The 24,970-nt window shown below is 43.4% G+C and overlaps 1 protein-coding gene across 2 annotated transcripts; it reads left to right on the top strand.

Moving 5' to 3' along the window:
- The first annotated feature begins 1,533 nt into the window (after positions 1-1,533).
- On the top strand, positions 1,534-23,330 carry LOC311102203 (serine/threonine-protein kinase PAK 4-like). 2 transcript variants are annotated; one of them, XM_084143459.1, is made up of 10 exons: positions 1,534-1,671; positions 16,535-16,756; positions 17,300-17,520; positions 17,644-18,070; positions 18,223-18,672; positions 19,008-19,141; positions 19,770-19,896; positions 22,142-22,267; positions 22,359-22,493; positions 22,624-23,330. In XM_084143459.1, exons 2-10 carry the CDS (start codon positions 16,556-16,558, stop codon positions 22,777-22,779), a joined length of 1,977 nt encoding a protein of 658 aa, XP_083999585.1. In that variant the 5' UTR covers positions 1,534-1,671; positions 16,535-16,555; the 3' UTR covers positions 22,780-23,330. The 2 variants fall into 2 exon arrangements, with proteins under 2 accessions (XP_083999585.1, XP_083999584.1); XM_084143458.1 differs by lacking the exon at positions 1,534-1,671 and adding an exon at positions 12,794-13,058.
- Positions 23,331-24,970: the final 1,640 nt, after the last annotated feature.

The raw sequence follows: 24,970 nt of genomic DNA, 5'->3' as shown, positions 1-24,970 counted from the left end.
TTTATGATAGCTAGTGGGACAACCACTAGCGGGGAGGGGGAGGGGGGGTAGAAGGATTACTTTTATACTATTCCAGGTATTCCTTAAAGAGGTAGGATTTCAAGTGTCTCCGGGAGGTGGTCAGTGACTCCGCTGTCCTGGCGTCTTGAGGGAGCTTGTTCCACCATTGGGTGCCAGAGCAGCGAATAGTTTTGACTGGGCTCCGTAGAGGTAGGGGGGCTAGCAGGCCAGAGGTGGATGAACGTAGTGCCCTCGTTTGGGTGTAGGGTCTGATCAGAGCCTGAAGGGAAGGAGGTGCCGTTCCCCTCACAGCTCCGTAGGCAAGCACCATGGTTTTGTAGTAGATGCAAGTTTCAAGTGGAAGCCAGTGGAGTGTGCGGAGGAGCGGGGTGACATGAGAGAACTTGGGAAGGTTGAACACCAGAGGGGCTGCAGCGTTCTGGATAAATTGTAGGGGTTTAATGGCACAGGCAGGGAGCCCAGCCAACAGCGAGTTGCAGTAATCCAGACGGGAGATGACAAGTGCCTGGATTAGGACCTGTGCCGCTTTCTGTGTAAAGTAGGGTCGTACTCTGTGAATGTTGTAGAGCATGAACCTGCAGGATTGGGTCACCGCTTTGATGTTAGCGGAGAACGACAGGGTGTTGTCCAGGGTCACGCCAAGGTTCCTTGCACTCTGGGAGGAGGACAAAATGGAGTTGTCAACCGTGATGGCGAGATCATGGAGAGGGCAGTCCTTCCCCGGGAGGAAGAGCAGCTCCGTCTTGCCGAGGTTCAGTTTGAGGTGGTGATCCGACATCCACACTGATATGTCCGCCAGACATGCAGAGATGCAATTCGCCACCTGGTTATCAGAAGGGGGAAAGGAGAAAATTAATTGTGTGTCGTCTGCGTAGCAATGATAGGAGAGACCTGTCAGGTAGGACGCAATCCAAGAGTGAGCAGCGCCGGAGATGCCCAACTCGGAGAGGGTGGAGAGGAGGATCTGATGGTTCACAGTATCAAAGGCAGCAGATAGGTCTAGAAGGATAAGAGCAGAGGAGAGAGAGTTAGCTTTAGCAGTGCGGAGAGCCTCCGTGACACAGAGAAGAGCAGTCTCAGTTGAATGACAGTCTTGAAACCTGACTGGTTTTGAGGTGTAACATACCCAGGGCATTATATTGAGGTTTGTAGCATACCCTGGACTAAAAAGCATGTTCAGTGGTAATTCTCGATTGAACATGGTTTGCCCATAGAGTTTTATTTATGGGGTTACCCAGAGCTGTATATTTAGATACATAAATATATGGCTCTGGGGCAACCATACTGAACTCCCTAGACATTACCCTCCTTTTAGTGTTAAACCAACTGTGATTTTGGCAAGGTTAATAGTGAATTGTTCCTTATGTCATATCAATCAAATCAAATATAATATCAATCAAATCAAATATATAAATCATTCAGTCAATCAATCAATCCGCATGATTGTATTGGTTGCTACGGAGCTCGAGCTTGTAGTCGTAGCAGTTCCCCGGATGTAGTATTACCACCGCCAGCCTCAACATGGCGACAAGAAAGTGAGACTTCAGCTTATGTTACTGAATTTTGGGCAGCTTTTTTTTTAATTAAGCGAATCAATAAACTATTTATCGAATTTGGTGCAATTTAAGCGGTGCACGAAGGACATTTAAGGTAATTATGACACGAATAATTTGTATTTCATTCATTCAGCTGCGCCTACTGTTAGCTATCTATCTTAGCTAGCCAGCCCAAACTAAGTTTTTAGCTAGCGAGCTGGTTGCTACCATTAATACTAGCTAGCAAGTGGCTAGCTAAAGTGAATTTGTTTGGCTAGTGAACCAAAACGAACTTTTCTAGAAAATACTCACTTCATGCAACTTAAAGTCATTCATGATGGGTCGTGAAATCCAGCTAACCCAGTAAAATTAGTCACAAGAGCTAACGTTAGGCTACTATTTTATTGTAAATATACAACGTTAGCAGCTAACTAGCTAGCGGCCAATAAGAACCTCAAAACTAGCTTAGTGAGCTGACAACTCCAACTGGTAAACTAACAAACATTACCTTGGTTAAAGTCTGTTAGTAATCCACTGCTATAGTGGAAACATTACCTCAATGTAGCTGTTATTCTGAGAAACAATTTTGCTAACTAGCTCTAAATATTCAAACACGCCCTAAAGTTTAGGGTAGCTAAGTGATGTGTGTAGTCTGTGCTTTAATGTAGTAGGACTAGGAGGAGCAATTACTTTGTTTGGAAAGTCAAGATTTGAGGTTCTAACCTTTGATGTTAGCTGCAGTCTAATCTAGCTATCTGCTCTACTGGAGAATTCAGGCCTTGTATTATGGCCTTATTTAATATTTATTGTAAGAAGAACAGGGGTTAAGAGCGTTGGGCCAGTAACCGGTCGCTGGTTCGAATCCCTGAGCCGACTAGGTGAAAAATCTATCTGTACCCTTGAGCATGGCACTTAACCCTAATTGCTCCAGGGTCGCCATCAATAATGGCAGATCCCTGGCCATGACCCCACTCTCCCGACTGTGTCTCAGTGGGATATGCAAAAACAAATGTCTAATTCACACACAATACACATTTGTACATGTGTGAAATAGGACAAATGTAAGCACCCACCTAATTATTATTATTTATCTGATCTGTGAAATCCTGAACTCTAGCCCTGTACAGAAGACAGCGTAGAAGCCACTGTGCCTTTGCTCTCAACCTACTATCTTTTGCCCTGAGAGCACCACTGTGCTCTCTGGCAGTGTCTAGACTTGACAGTTCATGAAGCTTTTGTATTCTGATCATAGCGTTCTGATCATGGAATTCTGAATGCATAATGCGTCTACATCTTAAATGTTTCCACAGTGTGTCCTGATTACCTATTCCTGCTCTATATTCAAATGCCAGTATGCATTCTACAAACGGTGGAATAGGCAAAATATGATAACACAACAACAACTGATGGCATTAGCTAACTACTGTAGCTAACTAGCCAGCTAACCTCTGTAGCTAGCCAGCAAGCTAGCAAGCAACGCTAAAGGGATGGCAAACGGGTTAGCATAACTCTAGCCAACCACATTTTCCCCCCTTCTAAATATTAGATAGCTGGCTAGCATTTATGAGGCCAGCAAACACGTTCCTCACACGCTAGGAATGCATTTCCTCTAACGTTATAATGAAAAGGTGCCTCGGTCCCAAAACACAGGTTTTCTGGAGACTTGTGGGAGGAGTGCTGATGACGTCGCCCACCGTATGCGCTTTCAGTAGCCTGATTGCGTCTAGACTGAGTAGAAATCCACACACAATGCATCCCTGACCACCTCCTGAAATGATCAGACGAATCTGAACACAATCAGACCACAAAGCGACTTTTGTGCATCTAGACCCGTCTTTTCAATGCGATCTTCGTATTCTGATAGCAGAAGTTGTATGTAAGTGTAGACACGATCTCTCTCTCTCTCTTTTTCCATCCTTACTTTTGGACACTTAGCAGATGATAAATGTTTAGTGCTGGTGTCACAGGGTGCAAGTAAGCAGGGTTGTGCGATCAGTGCCAGGCACTCCACACATTCCTGGCATGTCTGTGTGCCGCTGATGGTCACACAGACGGAACCCCTGCACTCTACCCAAACAAAGACCTACAGTACACCCAATCACCCCCAAGAACTCAAACTGTACCACCACGCCATCTCTGTTTGTTAGGGATGGGTGTTAGAGATCAACAGACGCAGTGATAAGCTGTAAGGGGTTTTGGAATACTCATGACTAGTGTGCTCCCCCACCTAGGCTATGTGTCAAGTTATTAAGCTCTTCAGTTTTGTGCTGTTAGGAGATTATGACAGGGTATCTACACGCTGCCCAGAAACAGACTGGGTGTTTTAGTTTGTTTACTGACAACCACTGTGATATGTGGCTATCTGATAAGCATTTTTGTGTGGCATAGGCTAATTTTGCCCCATGAATTCTGAGAGTTTTGGCATGGAAGCTAATAAAATAGGAAGCAAATTCTTTAAATCACATTGAGACCAAAGGACGCCTGGCCTATGCTTTCGCTGGTGGTCAGTAGAAAAGCCATTTTATTACTGCTCTGTGCTCTCAAATGTATTTTTTTGGTGGTGGTTATTCGAAGAACTCCATGTTCAAACCATTCAGTTCACCGATAGTTAGGCTTACAATTGTAACTCTGTTTCTAACAGGAGGCTTCAATTAGCGCCATCTCTCATTTCCCTTTTTTTTTGCCTGCATAAATCACAGTTTAGTAGAGAGAGGAGTGGGGCAGCAGCGTGAGGTTGTAGTGGAGACACCCTAGATCAGAGGCCGCAGCCACACTGGGTTCACATGATCACGGACGCCATGTTGTCGTTCTTTTGATCTGAGCCCTAAGGTTTCTTCCATAGGGGAGAAAAACACAGCTGTATAAATCGCTTCCAGTAGACAGAAAAATAGGGAGGCATCAGTTGCCTCTAGTGCTGATTTAGGCCTACGTGCTTTCATTGGTCATGTTCGTTGACCACTTATGAACATGTTGTGTGGATGAGTTAAACCTGAACATGTAGGACCTAGACTAGGCCTAAAACCAGACTTCCAGCGTATGTACAGATGTTAATGGCCATTTCAGCTACCAAAGTAATGCAGGCTAGCCTATAATGATGTGGTGCTTAGCATTTTGTATATTTTTTCCCCTACAACCTATTCCACACCCTGTAGTACTACTTATTTCATGTTTTTTTAGGAGTCCTCTCTCTCTCTCCCCCCTGGCGAAAGGTGGAGTCAGCTTTTCATTTGGAGGGCTTTAGCACAGCTACTGCTGTTTTCACAGCATGCCTCACTATTTGGCTATTAAAATGCTTTCATCTGACCTTGACCCAGGGAGGCGCCTCACTTTCCAACTTTCAACAAGACAGTCAATCCCTTTTTCAGTCTTTAACTAATTTTCTCTCTCTTATATAATTTTCTAAAACACAATCTAATGGACTCACTTTCTCATCAGTAGCACTTCTCTCGCTCGCACATTCCTGTCTTGCTTTCTCTTTCACTCGGTCCTACCGCACTCTCTTCGGAGCAACTTAGTCTCACTGAGTGGAGAGTGACCAGAGGATATTGTGCTATAGTCCTGAATGAGTGGACTGGTCATCTCTTCAGCCCTGGCTTCACATTCTCATACTCTGCATTTCAGTTTCATATTGCCTTTAACCAGCGATTGCAGCTGGCTGGCATTGGTTTCAGACAAGGCTGATATGTCACTCTGTGGGTAACTGTGATAACATCGTGAATCTCTTGTCATCTATGTCTCTTAAACAAAGCCCTATCTGTATAGGTCAGCCTCACTGTAGACTCAGTGTAGTAGACTGTAGGCTACACACAGTGCAGTGAATTGTTTTCCATCTTTGCAATGTTTCAATCGAAGTAGTCCACAATCAAGCTAGGACCTGCTTCCCTGGCAATAGAAAGGCCTTGTGTACACAGCTTGGCAGGGGATTGTGGGTAATGTGCTGGCCACATTTCACCTCTGCTTTAACTGTTGCACAATGAGAGAATAGAATAATGAATTGTGTGTGCAAAACAAGAATAAAGGTGCTGTTGCATTATGTAGGCATAACCCTGGAATATTCTAAGTGAATGAGGCAGTGCTTTTGTTGCTGCCGGTGAATAGGCCCTGCCACTGTATGCATGAAAAGAAGAACACTGAATGTGCAGACTGAGCAAAGACTTAGCTTTGACTGCCATTTTGATACTAATATCATCCATTAATTGTTCTATTTCACACCAACCTTTCTAAGCTGCTCTGCACAAGATAGATACTATCCCAGGGGGCCCACTTTTACCTCAATGTTTACAAGCTCAGCGATATGTGGTCATACAAGTGCTTGATAGTATGACTTCATTTTTGTTTTGATGATGGTAACATACCATAGGCCAATTACAGGGCTAAGCACGGCAACATTACCTTGCCAATTACAGTGTGTAAGAAGTAGCTATGTGATTCATACATCCGTGTTCTCCCCAGAACGGAGCTTCTTTGAAATTGGAGACTGTGGGTTGAAGATTGGTTTATTTTTTCTTCATCTTTACTGTTTGCTGTGATTTCTCCCAGGTCCTTTGTGATGTGTGGACCTGTTACGTTGAGGTGCAGCCCTCCCTGGGCTGCTAGGCTTTATGTGGTTTGCTGTTTGCACTGAAGAGATGGAGAGATGGAGAGCGCTCTAGAGCAGGAATGGGCAACTCCAGTCCTCAGGGGCCAGAGTGGTGTCACACTTTTTCCCCAGTAATGTAATTGCATTCTAAACTGAAGATCATGATTAGTTGATTATTGGAGTCAGGTGTGTTAGCTGGGGCTGGGGCAAAAGTGACAAATCAGGCCCCCGAGGACTGGAGTTTCCAGTCTAGAGGCTGAGCAAGCCCACTAGTTCCTGGGCCCAGCAGCACAATAGCATACTGTGACATATCTCTCGCAACACAACTCTTCTAGCAGTTGCATAAGGCATTACTTCCTCTCCCTGGCACCTGCCAAGTTTGTCATCACATTATATGAGTAAACTTGTTGGGTTTGTTTAAGGTTGGCTCGGCATCAACTGCAGACAGACTGTGGGTGGAATGGACAGTTTTGTTAAAATCACATGTTTAAACTGAGACTCAGTAATATGATGTTGCCACAAGCGGCAGGATGAATTGCAGATATTGCAAATGAACACAGAGTACCTGTGCATGGGTACGCTTCACTAAGCTACAACATGATAGCAGCCGGACAAAAACAGCAGAGAAGTTTAGCCTCACTCTTGTTGCTCTTAGTTGTTGCGAAGGTTAGCCCGATATGGCTGTTTACTTCGTGAATCGCTGACTCTACCTTTAACTGAATCGGTCAATCAAGTTAACATGAACTCTTCTAATTTGAAATGTAATTGCTTTGTTTCTCAACTGAATCAGCATAGCTTGATATCTCAAACATGCTTGTTAGCTTAGTTTGAGGTTTGACTAGCCCCCGAGTCGTTATGCAATGAAAGCCCTGACTTGTAAACCCCTGCAGGCACAACTAAAGAGAACCATTATTACCACTATTGAGTTGCAAGCTGGAAGCTTAGGAAATGAATCTCATATAGTTATCGCTCTTTTTCTTGGCCTATGTGACGGCTTGTTTTATTTATTATGAGAATTTTAGGGAGGCCCTTCTCTGACTGTCAACGAAGTCCAGACAGACGGATTATTTCAGATGTAGTGTTGGCTATCAAAGCACTTTGAACTGACTGACTCCTGTATCCCAGTGAAAGCTCACATTCCCTCCTTTATCATTGACCTTTCCACATTCCTCAGTCAGACCTGGAAGTCTGCATGGATTGGCTAAGGCAGCAAGGGCTTTGTTTGAACTCAGCTTCTGGATTGGTTAGTATCTGACATGTCAAGCCCCATTCACATTCACACTGTATTGTTAGGGTGTTTTCACATATAGAAAACTGTTCTTTGTATCTACATTACCCTTGCCTTTGAATGAGGACTGAACTCTTTTGACACTTCACTTCACATATTTTGTGGTCCGAGTCCTCTTTGCATTCACATTGCTATGTTTAGGAACCAAGATCTTTTTTCAACATTCACTCAATGCATTCTGGGTTTTTACAAAGTGCAGGACAAGCCGTTCCATCAGAATGTGTTATCGGACAACTAGATATACGTACTTACATTTTGGAATCTAATAGATTGCATTTAGTTAAAAGATGAGACATAATAATTGTAATCAGAAGATACTATTAACATGTAAATGTTATTGGTAACAGAATAAATAGCAGAAGAATAACTGCAAATTAAATAATGCTGTAATTGAAAATTATACACCCAATGTAGGCTACTGCCCATTTAATAGGGTGTTAGGGGTCAAAATGAAACTTTGTTTCTGGTGTTATACTTTGTATTCCATGTTATAGAGCAGAGTATCAGGAACACAGAACACTTTAGTTTATGAGGTTAGGATTTACCATTGCTGAGACCTTTTTTTCAGAAAAGGTCACGGACAGGTCAGTGACAAAAAGGCACCAAATCACTTGTCTGAATTCTTAATTTCAACACGTTTAGTCCAATATCTTAAGATGGAGTGGTCATAATATTATTATGACATTTTCAGGGTTGATTGTAGAACACAGGGGTGATTCAAATAAAATATGTATGAAAATTAATGTGCACTATTATGCAAATGAGGCACTTAATATGCAAATAAAACAGTATACCCCTTGACTTATTCCACATTTTGTTGTTGCAGCCTGACTTCAAAATGGATAAAATTGATTTTTTTTCTTCTCATTCATCTACACACAATACCCCATAGTGACAGTGAAAATATGTTTTTAGAAATGTTTGCAAATTTATTAAATTAAATATAGATATCTCATTTACATAAGTATTCACACCCCTGAGTCAATGCATGTCAGAATCACCTTTGGCAGCGATTACAGCTGTGAGCATTTATGGGTAATTCTAAGAGCTTTGCACACCTGGATCGGACAATATTTGCACATTTATATATTTTTTTAATTCTTCAAGCGCTGTCAAGTTGATCATTGCTAGACAGCCATTTTCAAGTGTTGCCATAGATTTTCAAGCAGATTTTAAGACAAAACTGTAACTAGGCCACTCAGGAACATTCAGTGTCGTCTTGGTAAGCAACTCCAGTGTTTATTTGGCCAGTGTGTTGGATAGCTGACTAATCCAGGTTTTCCTCTAGGATTTTGCTTGTGCTTAGACCTATTCAATTTATTTTTTATCAAAATCTCCCATAACATGATGCAGCCACCACTATGCTTGAAAATATGAGGAGTGGTACTCAGAGATGTGTTGTGTTGGATTTGCCCCAAGCATAACGCTTTGTATTCAGGACATAAAGTTAATTTCTTAACTTCACCATGCTCAAAGGGATATTAAGTGTCTGCTCTTTTTTATTTTTACCCATCTACCAATAGGTGCTTCTTTGCGAGGCATTGGAAAATCTCCCTGATCTTTGTGGTTGAATCTGCATTTGAAATTCACTGCTCGACTGAGGGACCTTACAGATAATTGATGTGTAGGGTACAGAGATGAGGTAGTCATTCAAAAATAATCTTAAACACTAGTATTGCATAGAGTGAGTCCATGGAACTTTTGACTTGTTAAGCACATTTTTACTCCTGAACTTATTTAGGCTTGCCATAACAAAGGGGTTGAATACATATTGACTCTTGACATTTCAGCTTTTCATTTGTAAAAACATAATTCCACATTGACATTATGGGTTATTGTGTGTGTAATTAATTTTAAATTCAGGCTGTAACCCAACAAAATGTGGAAAAAGTAAAGGGGTGTGAATACTTTCTCAAGGCACTGTACTTAGGTAGGCCTACACCTGAGTTGGGTTACATTGTAATGTTATTTTTGGTGTTGATGGGTTACTCTAGTGATGGGAGGATAAACAGCACCGTTTCCAGCAAATAATTAGCCTAGGCTCAGAAGAGACGGTCAATGAGCTGCCTGCTAGCCAGCTGCACAGCAAGATGAGACACATTTTCAATTCACTGGTGTTTTAGTCGATTTGTAGGGCTGTAGCCACAGAATTCTGGTAGTTTTCACTTAAAGGATAAAACCATCAATCACAAAATTCGCCACTGCCACAATACAGCCAATTCCGCTCAGCGCTGCCTCGCACCACAGTTGCCACAACGAACGGCGTCAACCACTCCTACACAGCTAGCAAGCTAGCACTCATCATCGAAATGGGGGTGGCGGAACGTGAATTTGGACCAATCCCTGACAACCCATACATCAAAACATAGCTGCGAAGCTCTACTTTGTAACCTGTTTTCTTGTTGTCTCTAAAAAAAAATAATGACTGAGCCGAAAGATAAATGTTTTACCTCGCATTTCAGTCCAAGGACCTCTAACGACCGTGAAACACCCTCAGGACTTTGCAATACAATGTCACATCGATCTTACTCTGGTAGGTTGGGGAATACCTTCTGCCAAGAGAAAATATGAACACACCGATTTCGCGGTTTTCACAAAAAGGGCTGTCCCACAGAGTTGAACGTTCTTAGCATGGCAGTTGCTTTACATTTGGGCTCATGGCGCATCAATTTAATAACTTACAGTATTGGGATTTTTAGACATGGGTAACAACTGCCATATTCATGTTTTCAAATGATTTATTATATATTTTGACGACCATATTATTGACATTTAGTGAAAATTGATTTGTTTACTGCCGCTTTTTGTAGAATTATCGCATAGCGTCCATTGTTTGTTGCGTCACCTAACACCCTACCTTTAAGAGCTAGAATAGAATGTGCCCTATGTTGTGATTCTCACCAAATATGTTGTCTTCTCACACTTCAAACCCCACAATCGAATAAACAGGTTATGAAGTTCGCTTAGCCTGTAGAGCATATTTTGCAAACAAATAATCAACAAAAAACTCCACATATTTTGGAATTTCTGTGCATCCTTGAAAATCGCTAATCAATATCCCAAAACAGCATAAGGTTTTTCCGCAAACCTGCACATCATCTTCTCTCTTTTGTGGCACCAATGTGAGGATTTACGGCAGGGGAAACGGTGTTGCAGTAGTCTAGTGTGTGGTGCACGTTGGCCTAAAAAAGTGAACCGGATCGCAGAATTCAAGCAAACCGAACTCAGACCGCCTCTCGAGATGGTCTCAGTTCGGTTTGCTACGGGTCTCTTTTGAGGGGTCGGGGTTCCTTTAGAGTGTTCACCCTGCAAAAAAAATTAAGCAAACTGCACTGAGTTCACAAAAATTGGCGGAAAGGGACCAAGTGTGAACATCCTTACACTCCTGGTGTTACTATGTTATAATCATACTATGTTATAATCAGGGGTTGGAACCGGTTCAGGGAACAGAACCAAAAACTTTTTAGAGGAACAGAATCAGAGCTGAGAACAAAAAGTGACCTATACTGTTCCAGAACATAATAAGGATGGAAGCCGGTTAAAAACTTTTTTTTTCTTCTTTTTTTTTTACGGGCATTTTCAGTCTCACAAGAAACGCAATAAGGCGCATATGCAAAGCCCTCACTCTGTCACTCAGAAATTTATTCCAGTGTCTGCCTGCCAGCTGAAAATCTTTGCCTGTGTTTGTGTGTAGGCAACCAGCCCCCCCCCCCCTCCGGAGTTTAGGCTACTGTAACCTACTGACGTTACAAGCGTGATTCAGAAATTAGGACAGATTTTTTTATTAGAGAAGAATGGATTAACTTTTTCAATGCTGGTTACGGATACTGTAGTTATCACGTTTCACATTGGATTTGTTAACTACAAAAAGGTAAGACGTTTTTAATTCTGGTGGCCTATGCACACAAACAAGCGTGTTAGCTAGCTAGCACTGGTCCAACGTTAAGCCAACTCTCGGAAGTTCAAAGACATTCAAAGTTCCGCCATAGAAGCCGCTCCTCCGTAGGTATAATTCTGTGGGCCTAATTCAGATCGCTAATGCATGTCATAAGAAGATGCCAGCGCTTCAAGCCAAGCCTCCTCCACCCTCTCGACCTGCAACATTTCAGTCACATCTTGCGCCCTACACTTGTCTAACCATCGCGCATGTAAACAATAGTGCTGAGCGATTAACCAAAATTGCAGTTATTTTTCGTTTTTTGATCAACATTGGTTCAATTATTTGGGATTACATTTAGTTTATTTTCTGTGAGTTTGATGTGCAGTTTCTGTAGAGATAAATCGGATGAAGCCTGAACTGTGCGATTTAGTAGGGAGTTGTAGTTTCCAACAGGCCAATATTCTACATAGTTTAGTGCAGAATACTTGGTAATTAATTACAATGACCATAATCCATTGCGCGCCCGCTTAAACTTGTCGGGTCTGTGTGGAGCAGACACGGAGACTAAGAGAACGCACACGATGGAGAGGGATAGAAAGCAGTTGCTTCGTGAGCCTGAAAATACATGACCTAAGCGATTGATAGTCAGTATTCAGCAGTCATAAAAGTATGCCTTATTTACTTTGAAGAACTACTAAAATAGTGATTTTTGTCAGACCGCATAGGCAGCAGCTCTATAGAGATAAGATGATGACTTGGAATTAAATAATAATCAAATCAAACAAATATTTTATTAAAGTACAGTGGAACGGAACGAAAGAAATAAGGGTTCTGTACAGAACGAAACGATTGGAAAATAATTTCGGTTCCAACCCTTGGTTATAACATACTGTAAGTATTCCCCTGCACATTAGCAGCAACTCATTATGATGGAAGTCAAAGGGGATCATTACAAATCTTATTGATGACATTTGCTTCATCAGCATTATTTGAGAACGCTTGCTTACACTATGAACAGTTTTGATGGAGGAAGCTACTAAGCATGTTTTTGTTCCCAGAGAGGCCTTTCTCTTCACTGTTTGCTTGTGTTCATCCGCTGACAAGCCTGTTCAAATTAGCAGTCACTCTGGGTATTTCACAAGATGCCATTAAAGTCTTGATAAGACAGTGCTATAATAAATGAGTACATTAGTATTTACCAGTAGTTGAACATTCCTGTTTCCTCCTGCTTTGCCAAAGTAAGCCAAGCTTTCAGTTTGATCGTGTCATATAATAGATTAGATAATAATCTCGAGAATGATTTGTCTTGCTTTTCAACCACAATGACTAGTAAGAAGAGTTATGATCATTCATCATCGAACAGACACCGCACAGCTAGAAGGCAGTGGGCGTTCCGGGATTTGAAAGAGTCGACGTGACTCTCATTTTACGCCCTTTTCCCGGTGACGTCATGATACTGGCCCGCGTTTGTGAAACCATCGGAATGCGACACATTTGATCTGAGAGGTTTACTGTTCTGTTTCGGAAGAAGTTATTCATAACTCGTTCTGTCATGAACGTACCTTTTGGCAAATACGGCGTGTGCACTTACAGCAGCTCTTTATCGATTTGAAACGCTGCGGAAATAATTTATCTCACGTTGGGGAGTCTTTTCTCACAGAGCGAGACTGCCTGGATTATTTTTACCTCGTTTGTTTTCATGGGTGATCGTGAAATGATATCAAGTGGATTGTATCGCGTTGGATAGACATTCTGGTGAGTAGATCGAAGGCCAATGTGTTTTACTGTCGTTATTCATTGTTTTCATTGCTATTCTTACGTCAAAATAGCGAATAGAAGCTAACCTAATATGCTTCTCGACCGTGAGAAGTTTAATCTCAGGTACAAAATGTATCTTTATACTTCTGAGGTCTAACCTCATAAAATTAGCCAACACGTTATTATAGCGGACAAATCCAACAAATTAGCTATGTACAGCCTTTACATTAGTAATAATTGCAGTGATTTCTCACTACACATTTCGCTACACACATTCTTTACCACCAGCATGTGGTATTCCAGGCGTGACATCTGGTATCTATTCTCTCCTCCCATCAGACGTTTGCTTCGTAAACCTGCTCATGTCTGTTATTTTAAAATTGGTGTATATGTATTTTGCTATACAATCATGAAACACTACTTCTCTAGTGTTTCTTCACATGTAAACAACTGTCAAAGTCATCAGAAACAACGGGATTGCACTCATGAAATTGAGGGAGGTAGGCTACACCCTGAAGTTACGATATTTGTCAGACCCTAGCTTTCATCTCTTTGGTAGTGTTTGCAAGCTATAGCCTAAAGCACATGTTTGTTATGCTTCTTTTTTTCTCTCAAAGTAATGAAAACAATGATGTAGTAGTATTTTTTTTATTTGGATCTGACACTGTCAGTATAGTCACTGCATGTAGCCCAAGTGCTTGTGTATGGGAAGCTGGTACTCTTATCTTAATTCCTACATTTACTGTAATTGCTCGCAGACCTACTCCTTGTTTGTTTTGCTGCAAATTGCAGCCCAACACCAGGCTTGGTAAACAACAACAGATAGGCAAGACTGATGAGAAGCACTCTGGCTGGAATTGGGGGTCGGCTCCAAGGTCGCACTGTGTTTGCACTGCACTTTGTAAATCTGGGAATCTCAATCAGAGGGAGAATTCTGTTAGTTAGCACTTCTGACTCATCACTGGGCAGTAAGCTAAACCTCAAATGAAAGGGTGCAACAGTGGAGCATGCCCACAAACATCTAGACTAGGCTACATCATGATAAATTGACAGAATGATTGATGCTACAGGCAGAGTGATGCAGGGCAAGGTGAGACAATTCACTGAAGATGTGTGACCTCATTTTGTGTGATCCTCATCACCTCTGAACCCAGGTGCCTCAGCTGCATAGTGTCTGAGATGACATAGCTTACTTCTTTTGCATTCAGGAGGGAGTGCAACACACTGAACATTGCAGATAGAAATGCAATGAATATAGTTGGCATGACATGATTCATTATCATGTCAAAGGCATGTGTGTGTTGTACTATACAATATAGGTGTATTTCTGTATGAACACAAGTTTTTGCAACGTTGAACAATGGTGAGACAATTAAGCCAGGTGTGTACTCTTATTAGACTATCTGACATAAACATGTGCTTTTGGAATAGTGATTAGCTATGACTTTCTCATACAGTTTCATACAATCTCTTAAGAAGCCTTCTTGGAAATGAGTCGTCACCTAAATCTTTGTTTTTGAAATGTGTTTACATGTCCTTTAACCTCCAAGTGTAGTCCTCCTAAAATTGTATGTGAGGTATGCCTAAATGGGACAGAGGAAAACCATTTGAGTTAGCAGAATAAGGCAGTTGACGACTAGACGTGCCGCTGTCCGGGTCTGTGTGGTGACAGTGTAGTCTGAATGATGAGGCGTTTTCCTGTTAATGGCCGCTGCGTCAGTCATGCCTGACTGTTTATCCTCCTCTAGAGTGGACCTGCTGTGAGCACAATTGTTTTGATGTTAACTAGTTTGACCGAGAGGCCCACATTAACTGATCACAGAGCTCAAATTAGGGGTTTTGCGTTGCTACAATAGAGTTGACACACATGGCTGTGCCTGGAGTCTGGTGGACCACCCCTTGTGCTTGGACAGACAGTAGCTCTCTGGCCATGACCCATCTGCCATAGAAGTGTCTTTCTTGCTGCTCACCGGTGCATAATGGTATGCTAATGTAATGTGAGGGACTCCATAACCGGGATAGCGTGTTGTGAACTTCAGTTTTTTGTTCACTTTGTGGGCGGTTGCAGCTCTACTCTTCAAACACAGCAGGAAATTATGAATGAATGGTAGTGATATAAGCTAGGCTTTATGACTGCTTTACTGACATACAGGAAGAAGGAAATGGAGATAATACATTGAAAATGTGTGCATCCGTTGGTTTCCCGGGGGCCTCTTATTTTCTGTCCTGTAACTGTCTAGTCTGAGTGCATGGACACCTGTCTCTCTCTCCCCCTGCTACCTGCTCCGTAGGGGGAAGTGTAGAACACGGAAGAGAGAGGTCTGTGTCTTGGGGCCTTCTGGGGGAGGTGCTACACCTGCTGTCACTCTCAGCTGGGCCTCACCTGTTCAAACCTGTCTCACCGGTGCACTGCCTACAGACTGCTGCCTGAGCTCCACCATGTGCTGCTCTCCGCTTTCATTCAGTCACTTATCCTAGGCATGCGCCATATTATTGCTGTTTTCATGACAAACCTCTCATGTAGATCATAATGCAACTCAACTCTGTCAGTCTCTCTGACTCAGAGAGTTATTGAATATAAGTTTGGACATGTTTTCGTCATCTCTAATGTAGTTTCTGATGGTTTTTGGCCTTCTGACATTTAATAATATTTTTTCCTTGGCTGCATTAAAACTATTTCCCCCATCATTGCTTGGCTCCACTAAGGCAGGGTTCCAGAGGAGCAACCGAATACTTCAGTAAACCACTTTACAAGCCTGTCAGCAAGATTAATTTATGTGGGGCTCTGTGGTTGCTGCTCAGTATGTTTCCCATTCAATCAGTTTTTGTAAAGCGATAACTCATCTAGCAGTACTGTCAGTAGCCGTCATTTTTCTCTGCAGCTGGGGGCCTTGGGCTCACCTCAGATTAAGGCTTTCCTGACTAATACTTTTTTTGTCTCTGAAGAAAATTGCTGCTATTTGTATAAGCTATTTGTCTTTATTGGAGGTCTCCCTACAAGTTATGCTAATGTCAACTTGTCTAGGTTAGATACACAGTTGTGTGCTCTGATTGTATCTCTCTCTGTGTATTTGCCAAAGGACATTCACTCAGTGTGATTTTGTGTCAGTCTACATGAAAAGGTTTTCAGAGATGCTCAGTAGTCTGTGAAGTGTGTCAATGGCCGCATGGCAAATCAAGTTTTCATTCGTTAGCCTCTCAGCGCTATGGAAAGAAACAGGACATCCTTGATATTATCACTTATCACCATGAACTGCTGATGTGTTTAACACTGTTCCACTGCAGCCTCCAAAGTCATTCCTGGGGTGTATTCACTAGGAAACAAAAACAGAAGCAAACAGACCGAAACGGGGAGTGAGCAACCTGAAATTGTCAAATAAGAAAATAGTTTTTTTGTTGCAAATAGTTTTTCCTAGTTTTTCCTTCCGTTTACCATGCTGTGCACTAATGAATACACCCGTTCTCCTCTCCAGGTCTGATGCCCGGCTGCCGCCATGTTCACTAAGAAGAAGAAGTCCCGCGTCCAGATCTCGGCGCCCTCCAACTTCGAGCACCGCGTGCACACAGACTTTGACGAGCAGGAACAGAAGTTTGTGGGGCTGCCGCGGCAATGGCAGTCTCTGATCGAGGACACGGCCAAGAGGCCCAAGCCCTTCATCGACGTTACCGTCATCACCACGGTGGAGCCCCGCAAGGTCAGGGGTCGTCACAAAGGGATGTGGGAGGAAAGGGGCGTGTCACAAACAGGAAGTGATGTTTTCATTGTAGGGGCATTCTCTGTTTACAAATTCTGATAAGTTGTAATTTGAGAGAATGCCATGGCAAAAAGGTGTGATGGGTCATGCACTCAAAAAGATGTTGCTCAAAGCTTACTTCATTTTCCATTTTTTAAAATTATCTTCACTGCATCAGGGATAGTGTACACAGACGTTTCGCCTTTGCAGCCTTCTTCAGTGTGTAGGTCATGGGAAAGGGCACCGAACTATGACTGTCTCAGATTACTGTACGTCAGATTTGGATCACAGTCTGAATGAACAGAACCTAAACAGTAAACATGATTGTCTTCTTTCCTAAACAATAAACACAGCGAATGCAAAAGACATCACTGAAAATAGAATCTGCCGGTCATCATATCTCTTTTTAGAATGAAGCCGTGACAGTCCAGGAAGTCTCTCTTGTCCTCACTCATCTGATCTCCACCCCTCCTTACTTGGTGTCTCTGTCTCTCCCTCCTGTAGACCATAGTGCGGGGTAGTAAGATCGCTGTGGACGGCTCACTGACATGGCTGCTGGATGAGTTTGACACCATGTCGGTGACCCGCTCCAACTCCCTGAGGCGAGGCAGCTCCCCCATCCAGCCGCGCAGAGATTCAGGATCCTCGGGGGGAGGAGGCCATGAGAACGGGGACCTGGCCCACCGGCCACACCCCCACCCAGATCACTATGGAGACAGAGATAGGTACAGTGTTGGCAGAAGGGGGCCAAGGGGTATTCAGATATCAGCTGTAAAATGGCTCTCTGAGGAAATGTTTCCACCACTCCAGAGCGAAATAACCTGTTTACCGTGTCTCTGATGCACTAGGGAGCGACCCAGGCCGGACCAGTTAGCTGGTGGAGACCCCCGGCTGCCCCAGCAGGTACCCCGCTCTCAGAGAGAGGACGGACGGCCACAGCAGCAGCCCCGGGGCCAGGAGCCAGGCAGCAGGCACCGAGAGAGGGAGCGCCCACACCCGCCCCCGCCAAAGCCCAGAGACATAGACCCACGGGACCACCATGACCAGGTAGTCCGCAGGGAAGGGCCCAGCGACAAGAGGCCCAAGTCCAGCTACACGGGCAGGGACGGCAGCCCCCAGTCGCCCCGGGATAAGAGGCCTCTCTCTGGGCCCAACATCCGTATGCCTAACCTGCCTGTCACAGAGGGGGTGATCAAGACGGCACAGCAGAGCAGCAGGCCGTTCAACACCTACCCTCGCGCTGACAGTGAAGGAGGAAGGAGCCCCACCAGCCAGGTACTGACAGGCTGCTAGGAGAACACCAGGACATTGGGAAATATGGAGAAAGTGGAAACCAGTGTACCTAGTGTTCTATCGTATGTCTTTGACAGACATCTCAGACATAAAAGTGTTGTTCATACAGTGTCATCATTTTCTCTATTTTCTAGGAGCTGAAGCCAGCCCGACCACACGACGCTCCGCCACACAACGGTCCCTCTAGTGCCCCCAGCCGAGGCGGGGGCAAAGCACCACAGCAGGGCCAGCTACGAGGGGACCCCCACCACACCTCCCACCCTGTCCTGGGCCCTGAGCCCCCCCATGGCCACCAGCAGCAGAAGGCTCCTGTTCCCCGCCCCCTGGCCCCTGCACTACCACCACAGCAGGCCCTCTCGCCCCAGAGGGAGCCCCAGCGGGTGTCCCATGAGCAGTTCCGCGCCGCGCTGCAGATGGTGGTGGACCCAGGCGACCCGCGCACCTACCTGGACCACTACATCAAGATCGGAGAGGGCTCCACCGGCATTGTGTGCATTGCCACCGTCAAGAGCACCGGCAAACTGGTGGCCGTCAAGAAGATGGACCTGCGTAAGCAGCAGCGCCGGGAGCTGCTATTCAATGAGGTGGGGACTATGGTCACTGTAATGGACTTGGATGGGGGTCTTGTTTTTGACCATGTCATTGACTTAAACAGAATGTAATAGAGATGATACAGTTCTTTAAGATTGTGGATATTCAGGGAATACAGGCCATTCATTTATAAGCTATTAGTTGTGTGATCCATAACCTTTTAATAGTGGAATTGGCTATTACAGAGCTGATTTGCTAACGTTTGAAAGATTTGTCCTTCATGGAGGGAGCGGTTCATGCATATCTTTGCATGGGTGTAATGAGTGATGTCATGTGCCGTGTAATCTCCCACGGTCTCCTTAGTAACGCTGGTTCCTATGCTCTCCAGGTGGTGATCATGCGGGACTATCACCATGACAACGTGGTGGAGATGTACAACAGCTACCTGGTGGGAGATGAACTCTGGGTCGTCATGGAATTCCTGGAGGGAGGGGCTTTGACTGACATCGTCACACACACCAGGTGGGTGTCTGTTGATCGGTCTGTTAATCTGTGGTTAGTGCTATTGGGAATCCTTGCGATGTTCCTACCCTAAACCCTAACCCTTACCTTTTTAAATTTCAACTTCAATGGGGTGATGTCAGAGTTGGACGTACTAAGGATCCCAGATAGTAATGACCATTGATCTGCTTCTCTGACAACTGACCAGCAGGACTATAGACTATGGTAGGGCTGCCCAACCCTGGAGATATACCATCCTGTAGGTTTTCAGTCCAACCCTAACCTAACATACCTGATTCAGCTAGTTAAGGTCTTGGTGAGCAGCTAATAAGTAGAATCAGGTGTGTTAAATAGATTTGGAGTGAGCCTACAGGACGGTAGATCTCCAGGAAGAAGGATTGGGCAGCCGTGAGCTATGGTGATAAGGTTTAAGATTGTCTGTGTTTCATACTAGTCATATAGTATTCAACTGCTCATATCGTAGCTGTTTTTACAAAACAAGCAATGGTAACCACCCAAAACGTTTTTTTGTTGTTACTTGTTTACCACTAGGTGGTAGTGTCGCATGGCTACACCCTCATGTCACTGCAATGCAACCTGTACTGTGTGAGATGTTATTTCTCTGTTAACTCTGAGTGTGTGTGTCCAGGATGAATGAGGAGCAGATAGCCACAGTGTGTCTGTCTGTGCTGAAGGCTCTGTCAGTGCTGCACACCCAGGGTGTCATCCACAGAGACATCAAGAGTGACTCCATCCTGCTCACCCACGATGGCAGAGTACGTACACCTAACTCCAGGGGTTAAAGTTCTCTATCACTGCGACGGATTTCCGTAATATTGGGGAGTTTGGAAATGACATAGCCTAATACAGACAGAAGCATGTCTGTTCTACGAAATATATTCCCAAATAAATGTATTCTCAAATATTTTATTTTCTCTGTTACGCTTTGTGCACTGAACTGACATGTACTGTATGATTGTTGATGACACTCCGATATTCAGATGAAGGGAATGAAATAGTCCATAATGTGCACCATAACAGAGCTCCACTCAGACAGTGGTGTGTAGCCTATTGTAGCTGCTGGTAAAGTCATTCAAAGCCTCTACTTTATCACTCAGGATGGAACTTTCCAGTGCTACTATTTTTGTTATTAAAACAAAATCAGATAAGCTCATAGTAGAATAGTTTACCTAGTTACCTAGTCGGCTTGTTGCGTGTTCTATGTGAGATAAATATTCCTCTCAAGGCGCATTCAAGTTGCGAGAGCCATAGGAGGGAAACGTATTCTGACAAGCAGTCAATGCACAACAATTCTTAATGTAATCGCGGGAAAACACTTTTGAAAGCAGTTTTGGCCTTTGTTAAAAGAGGGGATCCCATTTTTTGACGTTGCTACCACGTTTATTTCTGTACTCTTTCAATTGTGCGTGGCATCGTTTTACAAATGCAGTTTTACAATTGGCGTTTCAAGCATGGTTTAGGGGCAGCTCCACAACAGCACTTAAAGGGGCGTTGTCGTCTTAAAAGGGCAATGACATACTTTGTAATAGAAACAAAAAAAATCTTTTTTTTCCGAGTGAATAATAAAGTATATATTAATATTTGTAATAATTATAATTATTAATAATAACAATCAGGATGTTGTGTCCAATGGGGTAGATGCAGATGGACAAACCCCGTGATTTAGCCTATGTACATTTTATAGCCACTATGCTTCATCATTTGGGCTACAGGTGATAATGGTTATTGATAATAGCACATCTGATAATATAGACCATGCATTGGTTATATGCACATGGTCCAATATGTTAAAATAATTAACATAATTTATACCAATATGTTATTGGGCCCATTTCTGGAGGTAGAAATTATATTTTAGATGGTGTCATCATGTTATTTCCATTAATTTTGGAGTAGAATGTCCTTTCAAAAAGTCACCAGAACTGAGCTTCTCAGTCCTTCTACATAAAAATGATCCCGGGCAGGACCCAGGACCCCCTAAGCAAGGGGACAGGAATTGGTCAAACATGATGGTCATGACTTTCTTACATGAAAGGGAGGATAACTTGGCCCCAGACAATTGATCTGAGATCGACTTAAATTTCAGTCATGGGATTTAGTTTTCTCCTTTAACCCCTGCCCAACTCTACATCACCTTCCCCATACCACCTAGTCACAACATGCTTTCTCATTTTCATATCAAAACGGAAGTCTGCTTTAAAACCATCTGTCAAAATGAAGATATGGGAAAAGAGGAACGTTAATGTCATGTTTGTTCCCAAGGTATTGTAATATATGAGAGGTGATGGAGGGCTTGAAGCTCACGCTGTTAATTTAGTTCTTACTTTACCCGTCAACAGTTTGCAGATCTTTCATTGAGCCTAGGTGCCAACATCAAGCCCCCTGAAGTCACTTGTAGCTGTCATGGTTAGCATGCTAAGGGCTGCGCTTAGCTCTTATTGTGGTTGACCAAAGGGGAAGTGTAGTCAGTCGCCCTCATCTGTTTCTCGGCATGTGTGTGTTTATTTGTGTATTCACTGGCATGTTTCATTTCCGCTTACCAATTCAAAGCATGCTTCAGTCACTGAGCCCTGTTCTTCAGAGGTCACCATTGGCAGACAGGATATTTATCCACCCAGGCATTGCAAAGGTTTTCTCAGAAAACTGTGTGGGAGTTGTTCTATTTGATTTGTAGTACTATAAAGTAGGACATTGCTCGATAGAGGATTGTTCTTTGTACACAAAGGGTTGAGCCTGTCAATCTATAACACACAACGTCCATGTCAGCTGAAAAGTCTGTAATTTAGTAATTTGCAGAGATAGCAGTATTTTTAGAATGCATGTTATTCCCCCATAAATAATTATGTTAATTTTCTAAGCATTTGATCAACAGTTACTCAGGTCGTCTTAATCTCAGCGGTGACATTATTTCGAAAATGCCCTGTATGTGTGAATTGTAGTGTAGCTCTGACCCTCTCCTCTGTGTGTGTGTGTGTGTCTCCCCCCCCCCCACCACCACAGGTGAAGCTGTCAGACTTTGGCTTCTGCGCCCAGGTGTCTAAAGAGGTCCAGCGGCGCAAGTCCCTGGTGGGCACACCCTACTGGATGGCCCCGGAGCTCATCTCACGACTGCCCTATGGGCCTGAGGTAAGGTCCCGTTAGTTGTGTCTGTGTGTGTGCATTATAATTCTAAACAATCACTGATCACTGGGTGTATATACAATATTCTACCCCATAGGTGGACATCTGGTCCTTGGGGGTGATGGTGATCGAGATGGTGGACGGAGAACCCCCCTATTTCAATGAGCCCCCACTCAAAGCTATGAAGATGATCCGTGACAACCTACCACCCAAACTCAAGAACTTACACAAGGTACTTGGCACACTAGAAAGAGCCCATCTCTCACAAAAGGCCCCAACATGGTTAACTATGTCTCTGTTATTCAACATTTTGAAGTTGATACTCATCCTTTGACGTTATTTTTCCTTCTCTCCGTTCCCAGGTTTCTCCTCTCCTCAAGGGCTTCCTGGACAAATTGCTGGTGCGAGACCCCACCCAGAGGGCCACAGCCAACGAGCTGCTCAAGCACCCCTTCCTGAACAAGGCTGGCCCGCCCTCCTGCATTGTGCCTCTCATGAGGCAGAACCGCATGAGATGAGAGCGAGCAGAGGCCTCTTCCCCACTAAGTGGTAGTAGTCACATGGACCCTCAACCCCAAGCTCACACCTCGGACTCACACTGATCTGGAGCAAGGGGGCGGGGCAGCGGAGAATCACTGCCCAGCTCATATTAGCATTTTTACTGGTCAAGCATATTTTTAACGCACCTTTTGAAACTAAAGAAACGAAAAGGAACTCTGTCTGTCCCTTTTTTTCCTGTGGGGAAAAACATTTGGACACTACAAGGATTTATAGCTTGAGCGGTTTGGTGAAGAATGAGGCTTGGAAAGTGCTGTTGGATCATTAGACCTTAAGCTACCTGCTGCGGAGACTCACAAAAAGCACTGTTAGCATGCTAGCTGAATGGTCTGAAAACTATGCTTCCACACTACAGGACTTACTCACTACATGGCCCAGTCGCAACGCTACTGCAATAGACAGGACATCATAAACTACTACTGGAGGAAGACCATACTTTTCTCTAACGATATGATGCATACAAGTCTGAAAATAAACACTTGGTTCCTGTTACAAACACTAAGAAAAGGTCAACACTGGAGTTGTGTGGTTTTTACATTATTTTCTTTATGTATGATGAACATAGATATATCTGCTTTGTTTTCTCTATTTTGTTTTTTTGGTTACAGTGAGATGATTTGAAGCACTGTTCTCAGATAGAAACTGCACACCTGGTTGATTCCAATATATCGTATAGTTGTTTAATTATTTTTTATTACAAGATGAATCATTTTGTTTATTTTTAATTTACCTGTGTTTAATAGAATATCATGGTGAAGTGAACATCAAGGTAGTTTTAGCAGTTTTTTTTCTAAAGGCTTATTTTTACTTGAGGGATTTAGCCATGTAGATTGTGCTCCCTGTAACCCCTCGATCCGCTACTGTAGACCTCAACTGTTAGTCTATTGTAGTGACCACTAGGTCAATGTAAGGACAACCCTTATGAAAGCACCCCCCCCCCACCACCACTATACACACGTGTATATACAGGAATTCTCCAGATTGGCTAAATAAGTAGCTTTCTCCTTCTGTTTTTTTTCTTTCATTTTCCCTAATAATGCATTTCTTTATCGCCTGACCTGGCTGGTCTGGACAATGGGTCTGGACTATGTGAATGTAGTGCTGAGCCACAACCAGGCATTTAAAGATGGAATCTGCAGCAGGGGGAAACGGCACCACTGACCACCCCACCACCGTTGTTTTTGTTGCAGAGCTGAGGAGCGTCACGCAGCATGGTAAAAACAAATGCAGTACATATTGTGCTCTTCTATCGCGCATGCAAAGATGTCCGAGGGGGAAAAAAATGTTCGTTGTTTGCAGTTACTTTGTTGATGGTAATATTGAAGGTATAATCGCAAATGGATTTGGCTGTTTCACCATTAAGGGTTCCAGCTTTAAGGGGTTATTAGAACAGGAAACACACAAGGTGAAAATCCCTGCTTCGCTAAGTTAAATGTGCAACAGCTGCTAGAACTGAACTCTTGTTTCCACAATGTAGCAATGACAGGAACTGTATGGCAGAAAACACAGACACACAGATGCGAACACAAGTCCCCTGTAGCTCAGTTGGTAGAGCATGGCGCTTGCAACGCCAGGGTTGTGGGTTCGTTTTCCCACGGGGGGCCAGTATGAAAATGTATGCACTCACTAACTGTAAGTCGCTCTGGATAAGAGCTTCTGCTAAATGACTAAAATGTAAGTAGTAAACACTCACCACAATTACCCACACACACTTCATGCAGGGTCCTACAAAAGTCTGCGATGCGGAGAACGCGGGTGGAATCACGAATCCAGACATTAAAACAAAATTCAACAATATTCAAAAATGTATTGAACTTTACTAGGAAATCAACTAAATGTATTATTTTGCCAAGATTATCATAAGACATGAACAAATTGCATCAATGATTCATATTTTCCTTCAACTTTCAGAAACAAAGGCATGGAAATGTCCCTTTCTGTGTGCACTTTTGTCTACCATTTTGTGTAGCTGTTAGCAATGATGCTAATGAAAACTGTCATCTGGTAGATGGAAAGGCTTTCTAAAAAATAATTGTTTAGCAGACTCTGCAATCAAGTGCACCACAGAAACACATATAACCAAACAAGTCTCTTGGCTAGTGCACACTTGAATTAAAGGGTATCTATACCCAAAAATAGAAATGTCTTAGA

Source organism: Coregonus lavaretus (genome assembly GCF_964263955.1).
Source record: "Coregonus lavaretus genome assembly, chromosome: 26".
Lineage (NCBI taxonomy): Eukaryota > Metazoa > Chordata > Actinopteri > Salmoniformes > Salmonidae > Coregonus > Coregonus lavaretus.
Note: the sequence above shows the minus strand (reverse complement) of the source record. Positions and strands in the feature narration are given on the sequence as shown.

Coding starts and splice junctions, on each gene's coding strand:
- LOC311102203 (XM_084143459.1), top strand. CDS start 16,556: ATGTTCACTAAGAAGAAGAAGTCCCGCGTCCAGATCTCGGCGCCCTCC. Junction 16,757..17,299: donor CCACGGTGGAGCCCCGCAAG/GTCAGGGGTCGT, acceptor TCCCTCCTGTAG/ACCATAGTGCGGGGTAGTAA. Junction 17,521..17,643: donor CACTATGGAGACAGAGATAG/GTACAGTGTTGG, acceptor CTGATGCACTAG/GGAGCGACCCAGGCCGGACC.